General features: G+C 33.6%; 4 protein-coding genes across 4 annotated transcripts; 3 read left to right on the top strand and 1 right to left on the bottom strand.

The window, feature by feature from the left end:
• Nucleotides 1-1524: 1524 nt before the first annotated feature.
• On the top strand, nt 1525-4262 carry TRIADDRAFT_52486 (uncharacterized protein; the record flags this gene model as incomplete). Its single annotated transcript, XM_002108928.1, has 7 exons — nt 1525-1582; nt 2870-3022; nt 3126-3229; nt 3513-3593; nt 3687-3821; nt 3935-3961; nt 4218-4262. The coding sequence occupies 7 exons, from the start codon at nt 1525-1527 to the stop codon at nt 4260-4262; spliced, it is 603 nt and encodes a 200-aa protein (XP_002108964.1).
• A 5517-nt stretch (nt 4263-9779) lies between these two features.
• TRIADDRAFT_63195 (uncharacterized protein) lies at nt 9780-11073 on the top strand (the record flags this gene model as incomplete). Its single annotated transcript, XM_002108927.1, has 3 exons — nt 9780-10039; nt 10246-10515; nt 10641-11073. 3 exons carry the CDS (start codon nt 9780-9782, stop codon nt 11071-11073), a joined length of 963 nt encoding a protein of 320 aa, XP_002108963.1.
• A 1598-nt stretch (nt 11074-12671) lies between these two features.
• On the top strand, nt 12672-20730 carry TRIADDRAFT_52484 (uncharacterized protein; the record flags this gene model as incomplete). Its single annotated transcript, XM_002108926.1, has 35 exons — nt 12672-12730; nt 12977-13075; nt 13688-13766; nt 13963-14018; nt 14263-14302; nt 14409-14459; nt 14587-14655; nt 15050-15094; nt 15303-15355; nt 15452-15492; nt 15628-15719; nt 16065-16167; nt 16249-16342; nt 16423-16505; nt 16594-16673; nt 16756-16846; nt 16975-17038; nt 17114-17165; nt 17269-17319; nt 17403-17472; nt 17612-17743; nt 17825-17867; nt 17983-18097; nt 18175-18274; nt 18426-18492; nt 18568-18626; nt 18700-18767; nt 19355-19402; nt 19510-19533; nt 19798-19855; nt 19926-19979; nt 20077-20115; nt 20191-20293; nt 20407-20516; nt 20639-20730. 35 exons carry the CDS (start codon nt 12672-12674, stop codon nt 20728-20730), a joined length of 2484 nt encoding a protein of 827 aa, XP_002108962.1.
• Nucleotides 20731-21380: 650 nt separating this feature from the next.
• On the bottom strand, nt 21381-23383 carry TRIADDRAFT_63557 (expressed hypothetical protein; the record flags this gene model as incomplete). The annotated part of the gene is made up of 5 exons (XM_002108185.1): nt 21381-21544; nt 21729-21806; nt 21952-22022; nt 22563-22692; nt 23353-23383. The coding sequence occupies 5 exons, from the start codon at nt 23381-23383 to the stop codon at nt 21468-21470; spliced, it is 387 nt and encodes a 128-aa protein (XP_002108221.1). The 3' UTR covers nt 21381-21467.
• Nucleotides 23384-24168: the final 785 nt, after the last annotated feature.

The raw sequence follows: 24168 nt of genomic DNA, 5'->3' as shown, positions 1-24168 counted from the left end.
TTTCTACGACTATATACAGTACAGTACTTGAGCATAGTTAGTATTGTAGTAGGGTAAAAAGGTTGCTAAATGAGTGACTATTACTAGGTATGTAAATAAAGTACGTAATTGAAGCCTTTAAGGTAGAGAAAATTATAGAAATGCTTACAGACTTGAGTAAGTTCTAAATTACGTAGGAATACGCGTATACTGAAATGTAAACCGCTTAACTCCTGCGTTCTATGGTGCTAATGAAGTAGAGTTAATTAACTATACAGTATGGTTCTACCTATTTTTGCATATATTGCACTATACAGTACTGTACAGTATTAGTTAATTAATTTAATAAGGTTGACATTCGATTTGCAATTTACTGTTATTATAGTCATAGAAAAATTCTATTACATATTATTAAGGTTTAAGTAATGTAGATGATCAGTGATAAGCTTGCTTACTCATTGAATCTTGTTTCATTAAGAAGGGAACTTGTGGTAGTCATTCTCATAGTCATAGATCGCTCTTAAAAATTTGACTTTCAGTATGCCAACGTTTGTAAAAATAATCGGAACAATTTTAAATACTGTAGTCAACCACTATCTATGAATCAGCGTACAGAATTTTCTAGTCATGGTAAGGAGTAGAAATATTGCACTAGTAGAAGCTTGTCTTTTACAAGCTGCAACCACCTATTTGTAAAGTATAGCACAGTACGGATGTTATACTGTATACTGTCGCCTCTATGGTTTAAGGTTAAAGTTAACTTGAACAAAACAAAAATAATTCTACTGCGCAAAAACACGATGTCATACTAGTGTGTCTGTGCAGTACTGTACAGTACTGTACTGTACAGTATATAGATTATTAATTCATTGACTCACAATCACTGTGCCCTGTGCATACAATATGTTCATAGTTCATACCAGCAACAGCACTGGTAAACTCGGTACTGTCTGTATCAGTGTACTGCATTCATACGTCTGCACTGTACAGACTATGACTTTAGACTTCATGCTCGAAAACTACCGTACAGTACGGTACTGCACAGTCAGAAATCATCTCTACAGTACAGTACAGTACCTACAATCCTACTGCACAGTGTACAGTACATATACTGTACTGTATAAATTTCAATGCCGGCAGATTACTGTACTGTACAGTACTGTACAGTATAGCGTACAGTATGACTACTCACGTACTCTACTTGGTGTATTGTATTAAAGACAACGCTGCACTGTACTATACTGTGCTGTATTAAGCTTGTATAGCATTACAAGGCCAAACCCCTAGAGGTTGAGGAACTGTACGAAGCACTATACTGTACTGGTAGTACAATACATTGTACTGTAAACGTAGTACTGTACTGTACATTCACCGTATGGTACAATACAGTACAATGATTAATTAATCTGCGCGTGAAGTTATACCGTATCATGTAACTGGAGTCTTTTGAAAGTGAACGTGGTATTCGACTATTCGTATCGCTTTGGATTAATTTTCAGTTTTTTTTTTACGGAGAACTCCCATGAAAGATTAAATTGAAGCGAAATGTCGAAAGTGGAACAAGCATTAATTTTAGATCCTAGTACCGAATTGAGATTTAAAGGTAAGAAGTGCTCATAAAGAAAATAGGATATTGAAATGTACTGTGTACATAGTGACAAGTAGCTTGTTAGTTGCAAAGTTGGCATGACGTTTCGACTAAAATGACGGAATTCACGTACGATAATTTGAAGCAATGTCATAGCATCTTCCGTTTGTGATTGGTTAATTATTAATCTAGTCTGATACCGTACATTTAAAAATCAAGTTTTAACCTTTGTAAGGGATATAATCTCGTCGTATTAGTGGATAAATCCAAATGTCGAATGGCTAAAATTCCGTAAAGTACATTGAGAGCAAGCCTTTAATACTGTATGATACATTAAATCGCATTTGATATGCAGTATCTCAGCGAAATGTTCTTAGACTTTTCCTTAATGCTGTAATTGTGAGTACAACATGATCGAATAGTGACTTTATATCGGTGGGGCCGTACAAATTGGCGACTATCAGCTACGAATCAGCAAATATCAGTTTCGTTGAATAACATTTTATACTTCGCCCTACTGCCTGTAATATTTATGATTGGTCGGTTGATCTGACTATTGCGAATTTTGCACTTACAACTTTATACTGTATATGGTTGTACAGTGATTTGTTCTTTGAAGCATGGTAAATAGCTCATCTGGACTAAACTTCGATGCAGCAGCTGAGAACGTGTACAAAATTTTAATATCATGTACGGCGGGGTATCTAGTGTTCCTGGATATATCGTAATACATAATCATTCATTGAAAAGCGCGCATACACATCTTGCATAAACGAGCCGTAGTCGATCATAGCGCAGTAGTGCACTGTACTGTACAGCTATTCCCCGGACGGGTAAATAATGATAATAATGATTTGTTAACATAAATATTAAGTGGTCTTTGAATTACTGGCAACTACTATAGTATTTCGCCCCTAAATAATAGGCCCTGCAAAGAACTAAAAAGTTTCAATTGCATTGTGAAAGATGTACGTGTGCTGGGTACTTTCTGATGCAAATGAGTAATGGTGACATGATTAATCATACGCTAATTTTATTTACCGTATGTCAATCAATATGAGATACCTTTGAATTTTGTATGATATTCAGTGCTGTTAATCGTTTTGATTGGTATTGGTTATTTATCATCTTCTAAAATTACTGCAGTTTCGAATTTTAGATGTATTGTATTCTTTCACTTTTTAATGCTTTACTGCGATTGTTCCATTTCATGTTGCAGAAGCTTGTTAGATTCGTTTGCATGATGTAAGGCTATTCGCGGTATGAAGTAACAAAGTACAATATGTTTCATTACTTTATTAGGTCCTTTTGACAAAGTAGTTACAACTCAGTTAAAGTTAGCTAACCCTACCGACAAAAGAATTTGCTTTAAGGTAAAAACTACTGTACCTAAGCATTATTGTGTGCGGCCAAATAATGGTATCATTGATCCGCAAGATTCATTGGTTGTTTCAAGTATGTGAGCTTAATAACGTGTCCAATAAAGTTACTTGACAGTTTTTGCTTTACTGATAACTATAATTGATCTGGCTTATTTTATTCGTAATTAATGATTTAGTCATGCTGCAACCTCTTGCGCATGATCCTAGCGATAAAACTACCAAGCATAAATTTATGGTTCAGTCTGTTTATCCCCCGTCGGACATGTCATCTGGGGACGTGGTAAGTACCTTAGTAAATATAGGCATCAATTTCGGTAGTTTTTAAATCGTTTTATTAGATTTTAACCCAACGTGTAGCATTTAGCAAGTTGGCGTTGGCCTTGCTCCATTATTACATGTATTTTAATCGGTTTAAATGTTATTGATCTTAGGATTATATGTATATGAGCTGACTAAATAAGTACCTGATTTAAGTTGACTTCCCTTGTTCTGCATTCTAAAATAACGTTAGATCAACTGCTCGAGAAGTTATTACTCTAATTTTAAATACTTGTATTTATTAGTGGAAAGCTGTGAACTCGGCTTCAGTGATGGATTCGAAATTAAAGTGTGTTTTCGAACCTGTATCACAAAATGCAAATAAGGTATTTGTTAAAGCGGTGATATGATTTCCAACTACTGGACTTACTGTAATATTGTGTCTCGCGTTAAATTAGTAAATTTTATACGTATTTTAGGATGAAAACACACATGCAGTTGTTACTCAGGGACCTGCTAAGGAGAAGGTTGAAGATTCTCCCCAACAGCAAAATATCCCCCAACCAATTAGTACGAACACATCGATTCCTGCTGATAGCGCTCATGAAGTAGAGGTTCGTGCTGTATTGCGATACTGAGAAGCCGTAATTTTCGTAGTCTTAGATTTTAAGGGTTTGAATATACCCCTCATCCCGAATATATAACATCTTTATTTCTTCTGTTATAGCCTAAAATTACCGTGGATAAAACTAAGGTAAGTCTTTTCCGTGTTTATAATTTATATCATATTATGGGCAAGTGGACGCCTCTGATTAACATGTAAGTTTACTTTAGGAGACTGATATACGCCAGCGAAAATTGCAACCAAGTCTTCCTCAAAAGACTAGTGTTTCCCAAAATGTTAGTAGTCCATCTGTAGTAGAAACCCCAAACCAGCAAATTTCACCAGTAGTTTATATGATCGTTGCTTTAATTATCGGAATTATTTTGGGAAAATTTGTGTTGTGAAGAGAACTATGGATGAAAGATATCCTGATGCAGCAAAAGCTGCTTAGCGATTTATTCTCAATGGTTGCTAACGTCACGCTTTTGATTAAGGAACGTAAAAATGATCTTAAAGAGATGCAATTCTTTAGCAATCTGCAGTGTTGTATGGTACTAATGTAGCCTGTATTGCAATAGCGAATTAAATTATATATTCTGTACAGGTATATTTTACTATTAAACTTATCTCTTACGTTGTGGATCAATATATTATATACTGAGCTGTAGTAAAACAGAAGTGGCTATTGTTAACATTAATGATCGTTCGATATGTATCAGATTATGTTGATGTTGTATTTATCTAAACTCATGATATTTCTTAAATAATTTTTGGCACAATTATAGAGCTGGCTTACATTAACGAAAGAACTTATTTGAGCATTTTAGGATTTATTTTTGTATAGTCAGTGATGCGTAGCAGGATAAAGAACTATCTTGAATATTATGAGTCGATATTATACATTCTATTGCTTTATATAATTTATCCGCTATATTAAAAACACCGAAATGAAACGTATGATACAGTACTCTGCTACTGTAGTAACAGTACTGTATTATGTCGTAGTGCCATAGAAATATCGTGTAGATGTAATTATTAACATGATACTGTATTATTACCGTTTAGTTTGTATGTCGTTAAATAACCACGTAATGTAGTAAATATTAGCTTCAAATAAACATTTTTCTAGTACCATGTAAGAACAACAAAGTTTGTTATCCTAAGGCTAGCAATGTAAGTGTAAGTGTAAATTGAAGCTTGCAGTCAGTTATTCATAGTATCACATTCTTAGTGGGTGCTGTGCTCGTATACCCATACTACTGTATAGATATTTAAAGTGAAAGGAAATCGTTTCTATGGAACTACGCGTATGCGTAGTTATGTGTTCACTGTTGTTAGTGTTAAATTAAACAGTAAACAGCATAACATGTATTTAAATTACTATTAATGATAGGAGGTGAGTAAAAGCAGAACCACTATCCTCATTGAAACTGTTCAAGATATTCCAACTCGTATATGTGGCATTACTAGAAGAAAGTAGTTCATGACTTTAATGGGATCAATGATTTGTTCGTACTGAGTGGAACGAGAGATGTAGCTACGTAGTATTGTGACGGTATACGTCATTATATGTACAGTCGTGTGGTTCATAGTATTCGATGTGTTGCTTATGACTTGGTATGCTTTAGATATGAACACCATATTAAGGTATTAGGGATAGATAGTATAGTATGATAACGTTTGATGTACAATATATATAATCACTGGATAAGAGACCAGTTACGACGGTTGTACTGTACATGTAAAAAGAGTAAGGAGCAGGATAGGCACTCAAATGAAGACTTAACTGAAACCGTTACAAGTACAACGTTTGATGTACAATATATACTAGCGCAAACTCCCGTCGCTTTGCTGACGGTTTACGATAATGTGCTCATTTAACAGATAGTATTACCATTTGTCGTACTCAGTAGACCTGTCAGAGGTTCAGTAACTTTATACCGTGTACTGTGTAATTAATGAAGACTTAACTAACTAAAACCGCTACAAGTACAGTACAGTATAACATGTTTGTACATGTTGCACTACGTATATACGAGTACACAGTATCATGATTCATTATCCGCTTTTTACTGTACTGTACAGTACAGTACAGTATTTTACGCGTACAATAAATATAATTAGGGGACATATTCTTACATTAAGTCTGATTTGGAATAATTTACGATACTTCATTTTACTGTACACTGCCTAGCAGAGAAAGGGGATTTTGACAAAATTGACAGCCAGGCCCGATTTTTCGTGTCAATGCTATAAGTGTGTGTGTATATGCATATATCCGTTGTACTGTACTTGTACATAGGAATTATGGTCAAACACCAAAATTAATCATCCCAGGGCTAGGACTGTCCAGACAATCCTAGAATTGTCCTCATACGAAATTTCGATCCTATCTCCATATATCCGTTGTAATGAAATATCGTTGTTTCAATTTATTTGCAAGATGGAAAGTCGCCGATATACAGTGCAGCTTGGGCTGTTTGGTACCACATCCTCCATTATATGGAGGATGGACTTGTACAGTACACGAAAAAACGCAATTTTTCTATTAATTTTAATCTGTGATTTAATTTAATTTAAAAGGTGACAAAGTTACAGACACTCGACATATTTATGGCACTAGCCACTAAAACATGAAGATATGATAACATTTAACAGTAACTACATATCCTTGACTCGGCTATATACAGTACAGTACTGTAGTCATATCTTAACAATATACTGTACTGTACGTCGTACTCAATGCGAAGCATGGAGCATCACATGCTGGTGACCTTTAGGACCAGTCATGCTGATGTCAAATACTCAACGTATGTGCATTAAAAGATGATACAGTATATCTTTCTTAGAGTAAGAGTGATTGTGTAATTTGTAGGATGTACGACTAAATGCAAAACTGAAATACAGTTAACAAGAAATTACTTAAATTTAATTTAATTTATTTATGGTTGTATTAATTTTTAGCAGCATTTTTGCACTAAATTTAGCTTTATCACTACAATCATCACTGTAACAGTACTGTACTGTACAGTGTACAGTACGTATATTAGATCAGGGACTACTCGAAAGAAGAGAAAGGGGGGACAGGACAGGACGCGATCGTTGGCTATACAGTACTGTACAGTACTGTACAGTGTACACTGTACAGATACAGGGATGTCGAGGCCGACTTTTTTTTGCTGGTCATTTTACAGTAGCTGCCAGCTTGGTTTTTGTACAGTAAGATGCACGCTTACAGTCGTAGGCTGCTCTTTTTAGCGTACTGTAAAATGGCTACAAAAAGTCGACCTCCACATTTTTAGCAGCTATAATCCCTACCTTCTCGTTCGAGTAGTCCCTTATTAGACAGTACGGGAATATGATGTACTGTACGCGTATTCAAGATGTTAAAGACACTGCAAAGCAAAGCGTCGGGTCAAGCCGGTCAACATACAGTATAGTAGTAGTATGGCTGGCTCAGACGTGTGATTCGTACGATTACAGTGCACAGTACAGTACCGTACAGTACAGTATATTACCTACAGTGTACAGTACAGTACTGTACTGTACTGTACTGTACTGTACTGTACCGTACAGTATATTACCTACAGTGTACAGTACTGTACAGTTACGCGGTAAAAGTCTGCAAAATCTGCTGAGCTTACAGTGCTGTAATTCTTCTTCTTATTATTGGCCATCATCATTCACGTGGCTTAACATCATCATCATGGCTATTGCATTGATTGGTCGCTGTACAATCAGGTGAATTTGGCATACCAGTAAAGATACGAGAATTCTGAGTTCTAAATTAATGACAGTTAATGGTAATAATGGTAAAGTACAAAACAAAGGAAACTAATGGTACAGTACTGTACTGTACTATACTATACTGTACACAGTATACAGTACTACCATCTTGCAACGTGACACCTGTTTGCCGTCGGCAGTCAACCTGCTGAATAGTCTGTACACTAGCACTGTGAGAGGAGAACGCTGCTGCTGCTGTACGGTACTGTTAATAAGTGCAACAGCATTACTACTCGTTCATAGCTAAGGTGCATTTTTTAAAGTTTGAGGTTTAATACAGTTTGCACATTTAATATATACTGTATACGGCATTGCAGTGAAGAACAGTAAAATCTACCGAAAGTGGACTAAAGCTTGCGGTACAGTGCGTACGTACTACAGTACAGTACAGTATTCACTATTCATTTACCCTTCATTTATTTCTCCTATTGTTTTAATGTCTCATTTAAATGTTAATTAAACCACTAATTAATTAAATAATTAAAAGGAATCGTCTTTAAATCATACAGTACATACTGTACTGTACCGTACTGTACTGTGCGAGCGAGTATTCTACAGTACAGTACTGTACAACGTACAGTATGATCGCAATTGTTGTACTGTACTGTACAGTACAGTAGAATACTGTACACACATGGGTCATTTTCGATATAGTAGTGCGGCACAGTTGTTAATTCCTCATTTAATCGGAGTGTGTGAAGATTGAAGAGCACAGAAGACACAGTCAGTCATATAGACGTTACACTTTCTTGTGTGCCGAAGATCGTTGTAGGCTTTCTTGCTAACCCGTTCCGGTAAGTTACCATAGGTTAATTACTAGTCACATATTATGCCAAAATATTTTATTTTTATAACGATACTTAGTCATTATATCAGCACAGTTCAGTACAATATTAGTCAACATACGAATATACGTTACATAGACAACGGTAACAACGCCAAAAAATTGAATATTCAAGCAATGTTTTATGGTATGCTATGCTATATCGTAATGGCAATGGATAAAATTTTTTGGAACTACAGTACTGTACATATTGAATACTATATGAAAGTTAACAGCTTAAAAAAACATGCAGTACAGCACAGTAAATGTAACAAACTAGAAAATTAGCTCTAAAATAGTAATTTGTTTTTATGTTTTGGCTAATCTTGACTACATGTACAGTACTGTATAGATATATAAATTATTAACAGTAAAATAATAAAATAAATAAAATAAAATAAAATTTAACTTGGAGGCTTTTCTGTACATACTGTATGTGTACCGTACTGTACTGTACTGTACAGTACAGTAAATGTGAGCTTTTACTTGGCAGCTATTGCGTACTGAGTGTACAGTACTGTACAGTACATTACATTAGCCCTAACCATTTTGCATAAATTACTTCCTACACTTCGTTTACTGCAATACAGTACATAAGCTGTCCTACTAATACTGTGCATTGTCTGTAGCAAAGTACTGTAATTTATGCAAAATATGTAAATAGAATACTGTACAATAGTGTACTGTACATTTTAAATGTACAGTGTACTGTACATGCGTCTACCTGTCTGTTCGCTACAGTATACAGTATTTGGACATGTAATTGGCCCACTACTGTACAGTACCGTACAGTACAGTACTTGTGCTGTGCGATAACTCGGTTAATCACAGTTCTCGTAGTGTTTATCTCACATCATAGAATTGAAAGTACTGTATACAGTACAGTACAGTACTGTAGTAGCAGGTTTTTGCTAGCTACTACAGTACTGTACAGTATTTTTAAGCTCATGCCTAGCTGCACAGTATCATCCAATTATGATTATAACATAATACAGCAATTGTAATTTAATTTATTTATTTATAACCATTGATTAACGGCGATGACTTTTGGGAACATGTTTTCTCAATTTCGTTGATAATGTTGCTTGCTGATTAAAGCTTAAAACTTAACTTATCCAAACTTACAGTACAGACTTGATATAGTGTGCTGTAAATCGATTTATACTAAACCTATTACATGATTTAATGATTTAGTATTTATGAATAACGATTAGTTGATGGAATACAGTACGTGCAAAATGGTGTAACTTGAAACTGTCAATAATAATTTTGTAAAAGCCATACAAATGATTTTGCTACGTTAAATGTTAGCTAAGTAATTTGTTATTGCCGCTGCAGTACTGTACATCACTTTCGATCATGCCACCGCAAGTACCGTTGACCTCCCTAATCACTGAAGTTGAAGATAAAAGTGAGCAAGTAGAAGAGAAAAAAATTGCGTACAAACGTCAAATTATTTGGAGAAGCGTTGTCAGGATATCAATACTACATATCTTAGCTTTTAAAGGAGCATGTCTCGTTCCTTATGCTCAGACATGGACATTGCTTTGGGCGCTGTCGCTATATATACTCGGAGCGCTTGGTGTAACTGCTGGAGCTCACCGCCTGTGGACCCATAGGTTGAGTGACTGATTTATAGTTATTCTATCTTAGTAAACAGTATATGTAACAGTTGTAGTATGATGATAAATGGTCGGTAGTGCGGCTTACTGGTTGATGGTGTATTAATAGTACGATGCTGTGTGTTTAATTAAATACTACAGATTACAAGAAACAGTTTCTTAGTACTTAAATTTTATTAATTGTACCCAACATTTTTTTTCAGGACTTATAGGGCGACGATTCCATTACGTATTTTTCTCATGATTTGTAATTCTGTAGGCCTTCAAGATAGCATTTTACATTGGAGCAGAGATCACAGAGTTCATCATAAATATTCTGAGACAGATGCTGACCCTCATAACTCTAAGCGAGGATTCTTTTTCAGTCATATTGGTTGGTTGATGGTAAGGAAGCATCCGGAGGTTTTGGCGAAAGGAAAAAATATCAATTTACAAGATTTGTATAATGATAGAATTGTCATGTTTCAGCACAGGTACACGTTTATCTCTGCAGGCATTTATCTGTTAATATAATTATTACTACGTAAAATCTTAACTCAGTAATTATTGGCATTTCGTTTGTGTCTAAATTTTTTATCTATCCATGTTAATGTTATAGGTACTATCGTTTGACTCTCTTTCTCTTTTGGTTATTGATACCAATGATGGTGCCGGTGCTACTATGGAATGAAAGTTATAGCAATTCCTTTTTTGTAGCTGTTGTTTTTCGCTATACGGCTCTTCTCCATGCTACATGGTCCGTTAATAGCTTTGCCCACCTTTGGGGAATGCGACCTTACGATCGTTATATCCAGCCTGTCGAAAATTGGGCTGTTTCTTTTGCAGCAATTGGTGAAGGTTTTCATAACTACCATCATACATTTCCGCATGACTATTCTGCTAGCGAATTTCGATTTTTAAACTTTACAACATTATTTATTGATGCATGTGCTTGGCTTGGTCTAGCTAGTAATAGGCGTAAAGTATCCGCAGAAGCGATTAAGAGAAGGATTAATAGGACCGGAAAATCTAGTATACAGTTTGATTATTAAGATATTGCAATAAGAGACATATTAAGTGTTCACAGTTGTTACCACGATATGAGCTATGTGTATGTGGGATAAACTAGACTAAAATATGATAATTCAGTAAGTTAGTGATATAATTCAGTTGGTTATATTTATTTAATGGGATTTATTACAGGGTTAACTGTATCTTAATCTAAGCTGATGGATGGCACTGATAGTGTTCAAAACATCGTAATCTATCCATTAAAAAATAAATTGTGACACATTTATTATCCAATACGATTTTATTAAATAACTAATGCTACTGTGTTACTAGGAGTCGTATCAGCAAAGAAACCGTTGTAGAAAAATAAATGTCGATAAGCAATTTATGCGCACATCCAATACAGAACATATCTTACATTTCTGATAACATGATTATCCAAATTTTGCGATAATTACTTACAAATGATTTATTTAGTCATATAATGCCGCTTAAAACTTGCATTCTTAATTATACACGTTGCCAATATTTAAAAGTTTGGCCATAATTTAACAGACTGAATGATAGCAACAACTTTATTCGGTAACTGATTAATGCATTACATACGGCTGTAGTGTTGGATTATTTCTTAAATAACATTAGAATGAATAATGTCTAAGTAACTAAATTGAACACGTTGACTTAAAAACTTAAGGAGTTCTAAGCAAATATTGAAGGTACACTACATTATTGGTAAACACAAACGTACTGCAATAATGATCATAAAATTCTTTACCTAATGCACGCGTACATCTTTGGGTTAATTGGATCACAGTACGCATATCTCGAACGATAATCGTAAATCGATGAATACGAGTATAGGTCTGTTCAGGTCTTCTACAATACTAGTAGTCTATAATTAATTAATTAATAGATTATACAGTATATTGGCTGTAACGAGATTAGTAATGATGCTGTCTACGTACAGAAGGGCTGATGTGCACCTACTGTATAGTACTGTACAGTGTATATGATATATACGCCATTATGCTGCACATCTAGTTACAGAAACGATTTCACCCATGAAAGTCTTGTGTGTTCTGTAGGAGCCCCTGGCGAAACCAACTTAGCAGCCAGTTTCCTCTCGTTCTTTTTTAATGTTACTATATTGTAATTGTACCGTATTAACCGAAAGTGTGACAGGCCTAGTATGGCCCGCATACGGTGCAGTGGTGGAGGTGGTGACATACTGTACTGTATTGTACAGTATACGCTATTACAGTACACTGTACTGTACGATACTGTAGTATTTCACTAACTACTGTACAGTACTGTACAGTACACCTTAATGTCTTGACCCGTAATTTTGATGCTTTGCGAACGCTACAGTGTCGTACTGTACATACTGCACTGCATGTTACATACACGTACTGTACAGTACAGTACAGTACAGTACAGTATAGTGCAGTAAGTACTTACAGTACATCCATGAGTTGCCAGAAACAGTGGTATGACCCGTTCGTCAATCGCTAACGCTTACATACAGTATACAGTACAGTAGAACACTATACTATACAGTGTACAGTACAGTACTGTACACTGTGCTTTTAGTTAAGTTTAAAAGGGTTTGACGCACTTATTGTGAGTCTGGGCATCGATCATGGCTGATTACTGTTATAAATGGTATGAAGCTGATGTTAGGACGAAAAGGCCTGAAAGGTTTGATGATTATCTTTCAGATTCTGTATTTACTTGAGAACAAAGTAGTTGTAGCCATAAATTTGTATAAGAAAAATGTCTACTGTATGCATACAGTATATGTTATACATTAATACAGTACAGTACAAAATGGAGTAATAGCATGAATCTTGCAACTTTAGTATACCTGAGATAATTATAATTTACACGTATTTACAATATTAAAGTACGTGATATTTATATCTGATTCTTTCTTTTTTTTACCAGATTTTCATTGCTTTTATTACAACCAAATGAAATTTACTTTGAAGATTTTAGTGTATACTACTATCCGATAGATTTACCAGAACATGTTGCAAATGAAAGGTTAGGCTTGGATTTGTTATTTAATGTCAGGTTCTTATGTAAATTAAATGGGACTGAAAGTGTTAGATGCAAAATGCATCCCGATTGTGATATCTGATAAATTATAATTACTACTCTTTAGTTAGTTACGACATCAATTTTAAATGAACTCTAGGTGTAGAGAAATGATTTCATTAAATAGAAATATATTGTATGTATTAACTAATTTGTTACATATTAAAAAGATAAATCACTAGGTATAGTATTGTGCATTTTAGACCGGCTTATTGCATTTGATCAGCACACTGAGTCGCATTATTAGGTTTAGAGACAGATAAGTACAGTAAGGTCATTCATCTACCGGATATCTAACTGGTAGTAGAGAGTTAGAGACGCATTATACCATTGCATTACATGTAATACTACAGGAGCTGATTTAGGACCAGATTAACAAATATTCAAAATAAGTACACGTTATTATTGTAGTACTATATAGATATGTGTGTCTTATTTGTGAATACTGTAGTTAATGTATTGATCGATCGTCTTCTTATAGTATATTTGAGAATGTTACTCTTCGATATTAGATAGCGTAATCCTGAAATTTTTAATAATGGTATAATTTCTTCATAGGAAACAAATTGGAAGATTGAAAGTGTGTTCAAAATCGTTAGTATACGAACCACAAGATACCATCGCGCCTTTATTAAGAGTAAGACATTAAATTGCAATATCGTGAGTTTTGAGAGAGCATGAATCCCGTTAAATTTGTTACCTTGCGAATGATTTGTCAAAATTGATTACGATACAATACTGCAACAATGCAAAATTATCGTAATTGACAAGCATACGTGTATTTACTATAATTATAATTGTTATGAGTAAGAAAAGCCTTGTTAATCTTATAGTTCGACTATAAGCAGTGCGAATTTATAGACAAATGGAGTGGCAGCTTATATTCAAAGTAAGTATCGAACTTTCAATAAACTACATTTTGTGTTAATGGAACAGCTTTATGTTACAATCGTATTGATCAACAAACTGTTATTGACGAATTTGATTTTTACCTAACTATTGAAGAGCGAAGTACTCTGTATACCATGCAGATTAAATTTCTTAGCCATACTTTAAGTTAAATCTGTGGATTTTATTGACGACTATGTAATTGGATTGTTTCCGCATACATGTGCATATTATTCTAATTTCAGGATAGACAGAAGCAATGTTATTGCAGTGAATGCATTTCAAGTCAGTATTATCTTTGTTGTCTTATTTGATTTAGAAATTGTTTGACGATTACGCCCACGCATAATGTACCTCCTTGATAGCTAATTTTTACAAACTCAATCTACAGGTCATAGAGCTAAAAGAGGGAAATAAAGTCACTCCTTATAATTTTAGGAAGGTATATTCATAAAGATATTACGATTTCAGATGATAATATTAATATTATATAATGACTCATGAAGATTCTAATTTGGAGCATAAATACGGAAACATTCTAATTTGTGATCTTCCGTCATTAATTACAGCAAAAAGGATTTTATCTATTCTCTCTCAATTATGTCAGTATCAATGTCATCATTCCATTTATTCAGCAGGTTAGGCGGATGCATTAACGATGCGATTGCTATATATTAATGAAGTCTAATTTATTCTGTACAATATTGTAAAATCAGAAAGTTACGCTTAGATAACCATTACGCAACTGTAGATTTAGTTCAGTATTTATATGAGGTATAGATCAATTTCACGTACTAAAGCTTATGAAACTGATTTACTGAGTGTGCGTGTGTGATGGTGCCTATCTGACTTCAGTAAAAAGATTAGGGCCTTTTGCTAAGTATATATGTCATCATTACGAAGCTGTACTGCTTAGCTGCAATTACTCATAGTATAACTATTATCAGTAATTTCTCTAAAGGTATCACCGAATTTTTCGACTGTTATTCTATATTATCCATTAATAATATATAGCTATTCTCTCTCTTTTAGTTATGGCGTGCAGCAACTTTACCTAGAGCTGAACAGGATGCAATGGTAAATTTTTAAGTAACTGTGGCAGTTGAAATAAATATTTCTTATCAAAATCATTTTAGTATATTGACATACTAATCAACAATAATTGTAATTGACTAATTGGGGTGGGGTTACCGAAGTATAATCATAAGTTTATCAGATTAGATTGTATAATTCTGACGTAAAGCACTGAGGAATATAATAATCCACTGTTGATGACATTTTATAGATTAGCGCTATTGTTCATTCGAGATTATCAAGGCTCCAGTTCGACAGAAATTGGTTTGATTATATGAGATATTTACTTCATAGTGCTTTTACTTATAAGTTCTCTAGAGTATTACATTGCATTGATGACCATTCCACAATTCTGTATAGGATGAACGATATATTTGAAAATATAGTGTTGGAAACAACAGGTACAGTCTTTATTTTCGTTACAAGTTAAGAGCAAGTTTTATAGTAGTTAATTGTTTTCATCGCATTGATTAGCTTTCGACAATTATTTCATAACATTATGAAACTTCTTATTGTATAAAATTGATCTTACGCAGTTGAACGTATCAATCCATTAAATTGTACCCCAGGGCGTATTGTTCTATCGCCTGTATTCCTATATTTTCAACCTTTTAATAATATCGATGCCGTAAGTTTTATACCTCAATAGTATTTAACTTATATTAGAGTCATGGTATATATTAATATATCCATAGAGGATGTGTATGCGAATTTATGATTAAAATTTTAGTCTCGTTGATGTAATAACCATTTAAAGATGCTAGAATATCACAAATATATTTGAAAAAGGATATTTCTTCATCTGATGAAAAGGGTTCCGTTTTGAAGTGCAAGTTAAGCAACATTACTAGAATACAAAAGAAGAGATATATGTTAACCCAAGTGGTAATATCTTATTGTCGAGTAGTATTAAGGCTAGTGCACTTACTTTGCTACATCTTTCCTAACGAAAATGATAATTAATTGAATATAGGGTATTGAAATTTATAGTTCTACTGAAGACATGCTTCTATTTTTGGCTTTAAGTTCTGAGCATGAAAGAAATCATTTTTACGATATAATTTGCTCACAAAAGGGTTAAGTATTTCGCCAAGAATTTTTGCGTTAGTATTAGTTGATATATTTTAATCAATAGTATTAATGTGTATTAAATATAGACGTGCAGTTGGAAGATTCCGTAAACGAAAATGCTACCTTAAGATGGCAGAATGGCTTTATGTCAAATTTCGATTATTTAATGCATTTAAACAGGTTTACTAATATCCAATTCCTTGAAATTCGATTATACTCGCATATCTAATTAGTAATATTCATGTACTTTTCATGTTAAGGATTGCTGATAGAAGCTTCAATGATTTAACCCAGTATCCGGTTTTTCCTTGGGTGATTGCTGATTACTATAGTGAAGAATTAGGTATTGCAAATAGTGTCTCGTTGAATGCAGCAATTATTAATAAATTTATATCCAGGGTTGTGCAGCTCAATTTGAATTCTTAATTCAGATTTGGAAGATCCTAAAACTTTTCGTGATTTAAGTAAACCAGTTGGAGCCTTAAATCAAGACAGACTTTCTCAATTAAAGGTCAGTCTTAAATAAGCGAAGGAAGTTTAGGTATGTAATAACGTTTGCAGCTTATAGCTTATTTTTATTTTTCTGTACTTAGGAACGATATGATGATATGCCTGAACCAAAGTTTCTGTATGGTAGTCACTATTCCGCTCCTGGTTATATTTTGTTTTACCTCGTACGAGTCGGTAAATTTATAAGCTTATCGACTACTTCACAATAGTTATTCACGAATTAACAGAAAAATATAAACTCGGAGCGAAGGTAGTTCCGCAGCATGTAGACTAGTAACAATTTTTACTCTTTCCTTCAACAGCTCCTGAATACATGCTTTGTTTGCAAAATGGAAGATTTGATGCTCCCGATAGATCTTTTCATAGGTTTGCCTCAAAATTTGTAGCAAATTTCTCTCATTTGTTCTGTAAAATATTATTCTTATTTTCATGTCTTAAAAGTATTGCTGGAGTTTGGCAAAACGTTTTAAGCGGATTCTCAGACTTTAAGGAAGTAAGTTGTACATTTGATGGAATTAACGATAAAGTGAAAAGTTCTACAGTTCTTAACTCTGGCGGCTGTGAATATTGAACGTTATTTTCCATTCATTTTACAGTTGATACCGGAATTTTACGCATCAGATGGAGAATTTCTTAAGAATTCTGCGGTAATGCGGCATAACTGATACCTGACATCTGATAAAATAGTGTTATATTTACACTTTCGTGCTGTATCTACACGTACGTATAGATGTTACCATTGGGCGTTAGATCGGATAATAGCACTATTGATGACGTCGTTCTGCCTAAGTGGGCTAGAGGTATAGTATAGTGTTACTAACAATTTGTTGATATTTGAACTAACATAGTATATCTTTAAATAGTCGAAATGAAAGAAACATAAGTATACCTACACTACATCACTAGGATAGCACGTAATCGGACTTTATGTTTGTATAGATCATTCAGAATTCACGAAGATTCTGCGAGAGGCTTTGGAATGTGATTACGTTAGCGAGCATCTTCATAGCTGGATTGATCTAATTTTCGGATTTAAACAGACTGGTTATGAAGCAATAAAAGCGAATAATGGTGAATTTATACAGTATTCGAATTTTAAATATGTAAATACACAATTATAATAAACGTAAATACTCATTATTATTACTGTAGTTTTTCATTATTTGACTTATGAAGGCAGTATAGATTTATCAAGGTAAGACGATATTCTCTAATGTAATTATGGTAGTTATAAGTTTTAAATCGCCATTGGCGTAAATAACTGGATAATTCTTATTGTCTTACCAATGGCGTATACGCAATTGTGATAGTGTTAATGATCCAAACGAAAGAGCATCACTAAAGCTACAGATATTAGAGTTTGGTCAAACTCCAAGAAAAATCTTTGATAATCCTCACCCGCAACGGAATATAACTAAGCCATTAGTAAGAGATATATTTATGATTGAGATACTTTTGCGTTCTCGTATAATCTAACATCATATGTTGTACTACTAATGAAGGGACCTGGTAATATTGTAAATATGCCTGCTGTCAGCATACCATCAGAACAAGTAATCGATTTAATCGCGACAGTTACAGATAACAAATCAAAGAGTGATGGTAAAATTAAAGTATTATTTATCATACTAGTTATTAACCCTGTAAGCTTTTAATATTAAATATACTAAATGAATAACTGAAATCCGTTTAAGGTTTCTATTTTCTATTCGATTGATATTTTCTAATTTCATTGTTATTGATTTCCGTGTAGAGAATGACACTAAAATGATGACTTATGAGAATTTGAGTATGGTGCTTTGTCGTAAATTGCATAAAAAGTAAGTCTCTGACTATTTTTAAGAACTGGCTCGTTATTAAATAAGATAATCCGGACTTAAAATTTACTCTATTAGTATTGTGACTGGTATTTGTTTATCTGATAATGGAAACCAAGTATTCTCTGTTTCACAAGGTTTGCTAATTTTTTATTATTAATTCGTAAACCTGTTTACCAAAAATTGTAATTTCCTGCTCTTATGTTTCAGATCAATATTTAAGGGCCTTCTACATAAATGAAAACGAACCTTGTCTCGGTTATAATATATCTGGCATGGTAAGTAAATATTATTCTACAGATCAGATTATACGAGTACGTGTTTCAAGTTCGATTGTGTTTGACAGCCACTATCTTCCTGTGACACGATGGTTGATGGTAAATCTCTCATAGTCGGATCTTACGACAACAATATGTGAGTACAGTGCAGAAGTATTTTATTTATATATATACTTTTTAGAAAGAAATTTATGACTTGAAATAAATCGTACTACAGTTATCGTACTGTACTGTACCCCTATTATGCTGCTAACAGCATTTACATACCTCTATGGCAAATTTTGTTCTTTATTAGCTATTTATATTCTATCGAGTTTGGAAGTGTTTTGGATACGATAGAAGGCCATTGTGATGCAGGTGGGATTGCACTGTCGTTATTATTACAATTACTAGTTACTCATTGAAGATATTTTTTCTAAGTCGTGACATTTGCATCATTTCAGTATCATGTCTTTGTCGAAGAGGTAATGTAATGGTTTCGGGTTCTTGGGATTGCACTGTAAAGGTAACTTTATAATGCTTTAGCTATTTGATCTGTAAATCTGTGAATAGTATAGATTTATCTTATTTTCGGTAAATCTTGCTAGATATGGGAATTATCGGATGAGGGTGGAAGCCAAGAGTGGAATTTGAGTGTAAGTTTTGTTGCTATTTTTTAATAGACATCTTCCTACATTTCGATGATATGATGTCATGTTGGTATCAATTAATTACCTTTTTACATCTTTGTTGACTTATTCAGGATGAATTTGAGGAAGATGTTGAGGTTTATCTGCTTTTTATTATTCCGCTGATATTCTTTTAGAAAAGCTTACTAAAGCTATCTCGATTCATAATTATATAATTTATACATCTTATAGAGAGATTATCGTTCGTACTCTTGAAATTATGTAAATTTTTTGATCGGTACTATACTGTATATCGTATATAACTATGATGCTACAGTACTATTGCAGCGGAAATGAGTATTTTAAGCAAATTTGGTTATTCTTGCATAGATTTGAAATTCTTCTTATTTTATATGTTTTAGGTTTCTTGTATTGACTTATCAGTTAATAAGACTTTATTAGTTTCAGGATCTAAATCTGGTATACTTATTTGACATTTTGTTCAATTTTACTGTCGTATTTTCGTTTAATACTCTAACTGGTTACTTAGGATCTATCTTTATATGGAGTTTAAAAGAGCACACTTTGACGAACGAATTCCGTTGTAAGTTTATATTACTATACGTATTCTTTATTTACAACACGATAAATGTATTAATCTAACTCGTTGATAAATGGATAATCTTGCCTTGTGAATGAAGCCCACGATGGAGCAGTTAATGCAGTAGCTTTTAGTCCAGGTATTGCAGTTGAAAAAGTCTTCGAACTCTTAGTGATTAAATCGTAAAGAGTTCTACACTTATATTCTATGAAAGATAATCATCGCATCCTTTCCAGTGGGGATGATAATTTCCTGAAGGTTCTTGATCTCGATACTGGAATGGAAGTTCTAGCAACCAGATTAAACTATGCTATTCGGTATTTTTATTTCGTTTAGCTGTATGATAAAACATCAATGATAGTAAATGAAGAAAGGTACTAATTACGTCTTACATTATTCATTGCATTTACTGATATATTCACCCTCTTAGCTGTTATCATTGGAATGGCGCATACGCTGTATGCGGAGACGTAAACGGGAATTTAAATATTTGGGATATGTTAACAGGCACGTGCTTACAAACGGTTAAAGGGCATGACGGTAAGCGACCGAGCTACTTTCTTTTTTAATAACGACTTCTGAATAATGTTGTTTTAATTCTTTTGAAGTTGTTGCAACAAGTACTAGTAAATTCTTAAAACATGCAATTTATCACTAAATAGGAGCAATCGAGTGTCTCGACGTTAATGAAGATAACAACGTAATTGTTACCGGAGGCGAAGATAAAGCCATAATTGTTTGGAATTATTTATAATGAATTCAAGCGTTTTTCGCTCGGTTGCTTGTAAAGTATGTTACTCATATATTTTATATATCATCAAATAACATTCGATATAAAGCTTATAATACACACTTTGTTTTGGAGCGTAGATTGTGAATTTATTATAATATCTTGATTTATACAGTCATGTATGGACTAGTGTTGTATGTAATTCTTAAGCGACATCCATAAATTCGTTGCATGAAATATAGCTCTTTCAAAGCAGTTATACCGTACTTTTTCATATCTGACAGTAGCAAACAATTCGTATGGTTCTCATTCTTTAGTTTTACGATCGCTTTTGTTAACGTTTTCTTTACACTTATTCTATAGTTGTTCAATAGTGTGGTACTATGAGACTTTCTTAATTTATTATACTCAATAAGCGAAAACCTAATTCATATTACTTAATTACATAATTTCCTATTTGACATTCGACAAAGCCTGTAAATTTACTGTTCCTTGTCATAAGTTAGATGAATCAATTAGGCAACATACATAAATATCTTACCAAACTACTATGATAATTTGCGTTGAAGAAAAAGATAGCAGTATGAATTATTTACTGCTCTATTTTTTAGAATACATAAATAAGCGCAAATTTGTAAAATACGGAATACAGAAGTATATGTACTAATGTCACTGAAGGATTTACATGAGTTTATTATTGAACATCTTTCACGGTAAATAATAAACAATTGATAATAAAAAATTTAATGTCACTGCACTATTTATAAGTTGTATTGCTGGACCAAGTAGGTACGAATTCTGTGCAATAGTTCCCTTTTTACTTCATCCGGTACCATTGCTGTTAGGGTTAAAGTTAATAAATTACGATTTCAGCATTAGTTTGATGACGGATTTTTACAGATTATTAAATTCGAAATAAATTATACTCGTATATAGCAACCATTGATAGCAAAAAATAATTCTGTTAGAGAAAATGTGATAACTAATTGTTACTTGAATCCTGAAAAGCACTGCTCGCGTACCTCTAGCTCTTGGTGTTATTTTAGTAATTAGATCATCTAATTTAACGGCGTCTGGATCATCACTTCCTTTTATATTATCTGATATTGAAAAAAAAATTTGTAGTTTACTATAACTGAAAAGCCGTAACATAATTGCTAAATGTCAGTCACGAAAGTAACCTTCACTAGTGTTTACGCGTATATCTATTAATAGTTAATTATAATTGATTGAGAAGTACTATACCTCTGCATAATGCCATGACATCACTTTTCCAGCCAGCCTCAACCAGTTTGCCATATAAATATTCTTTTAACCTATTCATAGTCAACAGTAGGGGTTATATCCAGATTTAAGAGGCTTTTATAGTTGTACCAGTAGATATCGTATGCGTATATGTATTTTGTAAGATTTTAAAAATTACTGAAGTGAATGTCAGTAAATCAAGATACTGAAGCTAACGATGGACTGCTACTGTAAATACACCATAAGCGTATATATGAGTATAGTAGTCCGTAACTTAACTTATACTGCAGTAGTACAGTGCATTACTTACTGTAAATGTATAGCATATAAAGATAAGGCAATGCATGCGAATAGTACACTATTTAGACGTCAAGAAAAAGTGTACAGTGACATTAGAGCCGCGAAACGATTTACTAAGATAGTCAGTAGTACCGACTCAGTATAGTTGTACTGCTGATTCTTACTAGAGAAACCAATATAGTATCTAATATTATAGGTACTGTAGATCGATGCTAGATTGTAATCTTTGGCTACAATACTGCAGCATCAATATATAGTTTTATTACAAATATAGTTCGTTCTTAAAATATTTCTATTTGCCTGTTTCTTACCGATCCTTTTCTCCAGATTCAATTAATTGCTTATGCAGAAGCTCCCTTGCAGAATCTTCATTACTATAATATGCACAATTGAACATACATGTATATATAACATCACACTTAGAAACGTAAAATACGATTGCTGTTGATGTATTTCAATAGATAGATTATAAAGGTTAAGTAAAATATTGGTACGGTATTTTACTGCCTTGGTTAAATTAGATTAAACGTTGACGAATAACTCGAATGAATTTCGTATGTATACTAGAAATCCTCAGCGATTTAGTAAGAGGTGTTGTGTCAGTCATGACGGTATACCGGTTTGCAATTTTATTGATATGCCGTACAGTGTGTACAGTAAATTACAACGAGAATTAATAGTCAGTTTGACGAGGGAGAAAGTAACTTATTAAAAGGTAAATTATGCAAGTCAATATTCTTACAAGCTCATTTCTCTAAGGAATGCCTTTCAGTTTTAAGTTCAGATTAAGTTAGAATATTGCTTTACAGAAGCAGCCGTGGTACAGTATACTGGAATTCGTGATGAGAAATGCTATGTGACAGCTATACTGCAGCCTACATCTGAAAACCCTTAGTACTGTGCAAATGGAAAGAAAGAGGGACACCAGGCGGGCCCCGTCAGTACAAAATAGCATTTTTTCGGTCATTCTACTATACGATACCAATGAAACCGTATATCATACTCCAAAAAACCAACTTAGCAGCAAAGCAGCTATTTAGATGTCAACCGCAGTCAGGTACGGTACAATAATAGTCATAGACAACTAGAAGAAGACTTGACCTGGACTAATTACTCTTGGACGGACAGACATCTATCTCGTCAGGCTATTATGTCAAACACCTCGTTATGATAGTACTTTAGTATGGAGACGATCGATATTAAATTACGTGACTTTTTCTAAATCAAGTAATACTGTATTACTGTACATTGAATCTTATTATCTGTTATAAGTTCTGCTTGGAAACAGTTATAGAAGATCGTAGATGTTATTTAAATTAGTACCAGTGATTTAGAAAATAGACACGGAAGGATTACTAAGTAAGCATTTTTTGATGTTTACGGTAAGAAAAGTCCGCCTGTCCGAGGGAGTGATACTGGGTTAGGCAATGTTGGCGCTTCTACTGTATGTTTTTTTCTTAACTCTATGGTCCAATCCTTCTTGTAGTAAGTAGTCCATGCAACAGTACTGTATTGTACAATTTACTGGTATGACCTTGTACAGTACAGCACATGGACAGTACAGTACATTGTACTGTACAGTACTCTACACTCACTGAGTCTACAGCATAATTCATTTTGTTTTCAAGCGTAGAAAAAAGGAAAAAATATTGCTTGAACTAAGGTAAAAATTGCGTATGCAGTAAAAATACTATAATTTGTACCATCATATACAGTACTGTAGATAGAGAGCTAAATAATTTTTTATATACTGTACACTGCACAGTATGTTGATACAACTATTCAGTGTCCACTGTCCGGTGTCATGCAAGAACAGAGTATACTGTACAGTACAGTACTGTACAGTATGAGTACTGTACAGTATAGTACAGTACTGAAATACTGTACAGTAAAGAGAGGGTACCTACCTGAACGGCT

This window comes from Trichoplax adhaerens, genomic scaffold (genome assembly GCF_000150275.1).
Source record: "Trichoplax adhaerens TRIADscaffold_1 genomic scaffold, whole genome shotgun sequence".
Lineage (NCBI taxonomy): Eukaryota > Metazoa > Placozoa > Uniplacotomia > Trichoplacea > Trichoplacidae > Trichoplax > Trichoplax adhaerens.
This window is presented reverse-complemented; position numbering and strand designations above follow the sequence as displayed.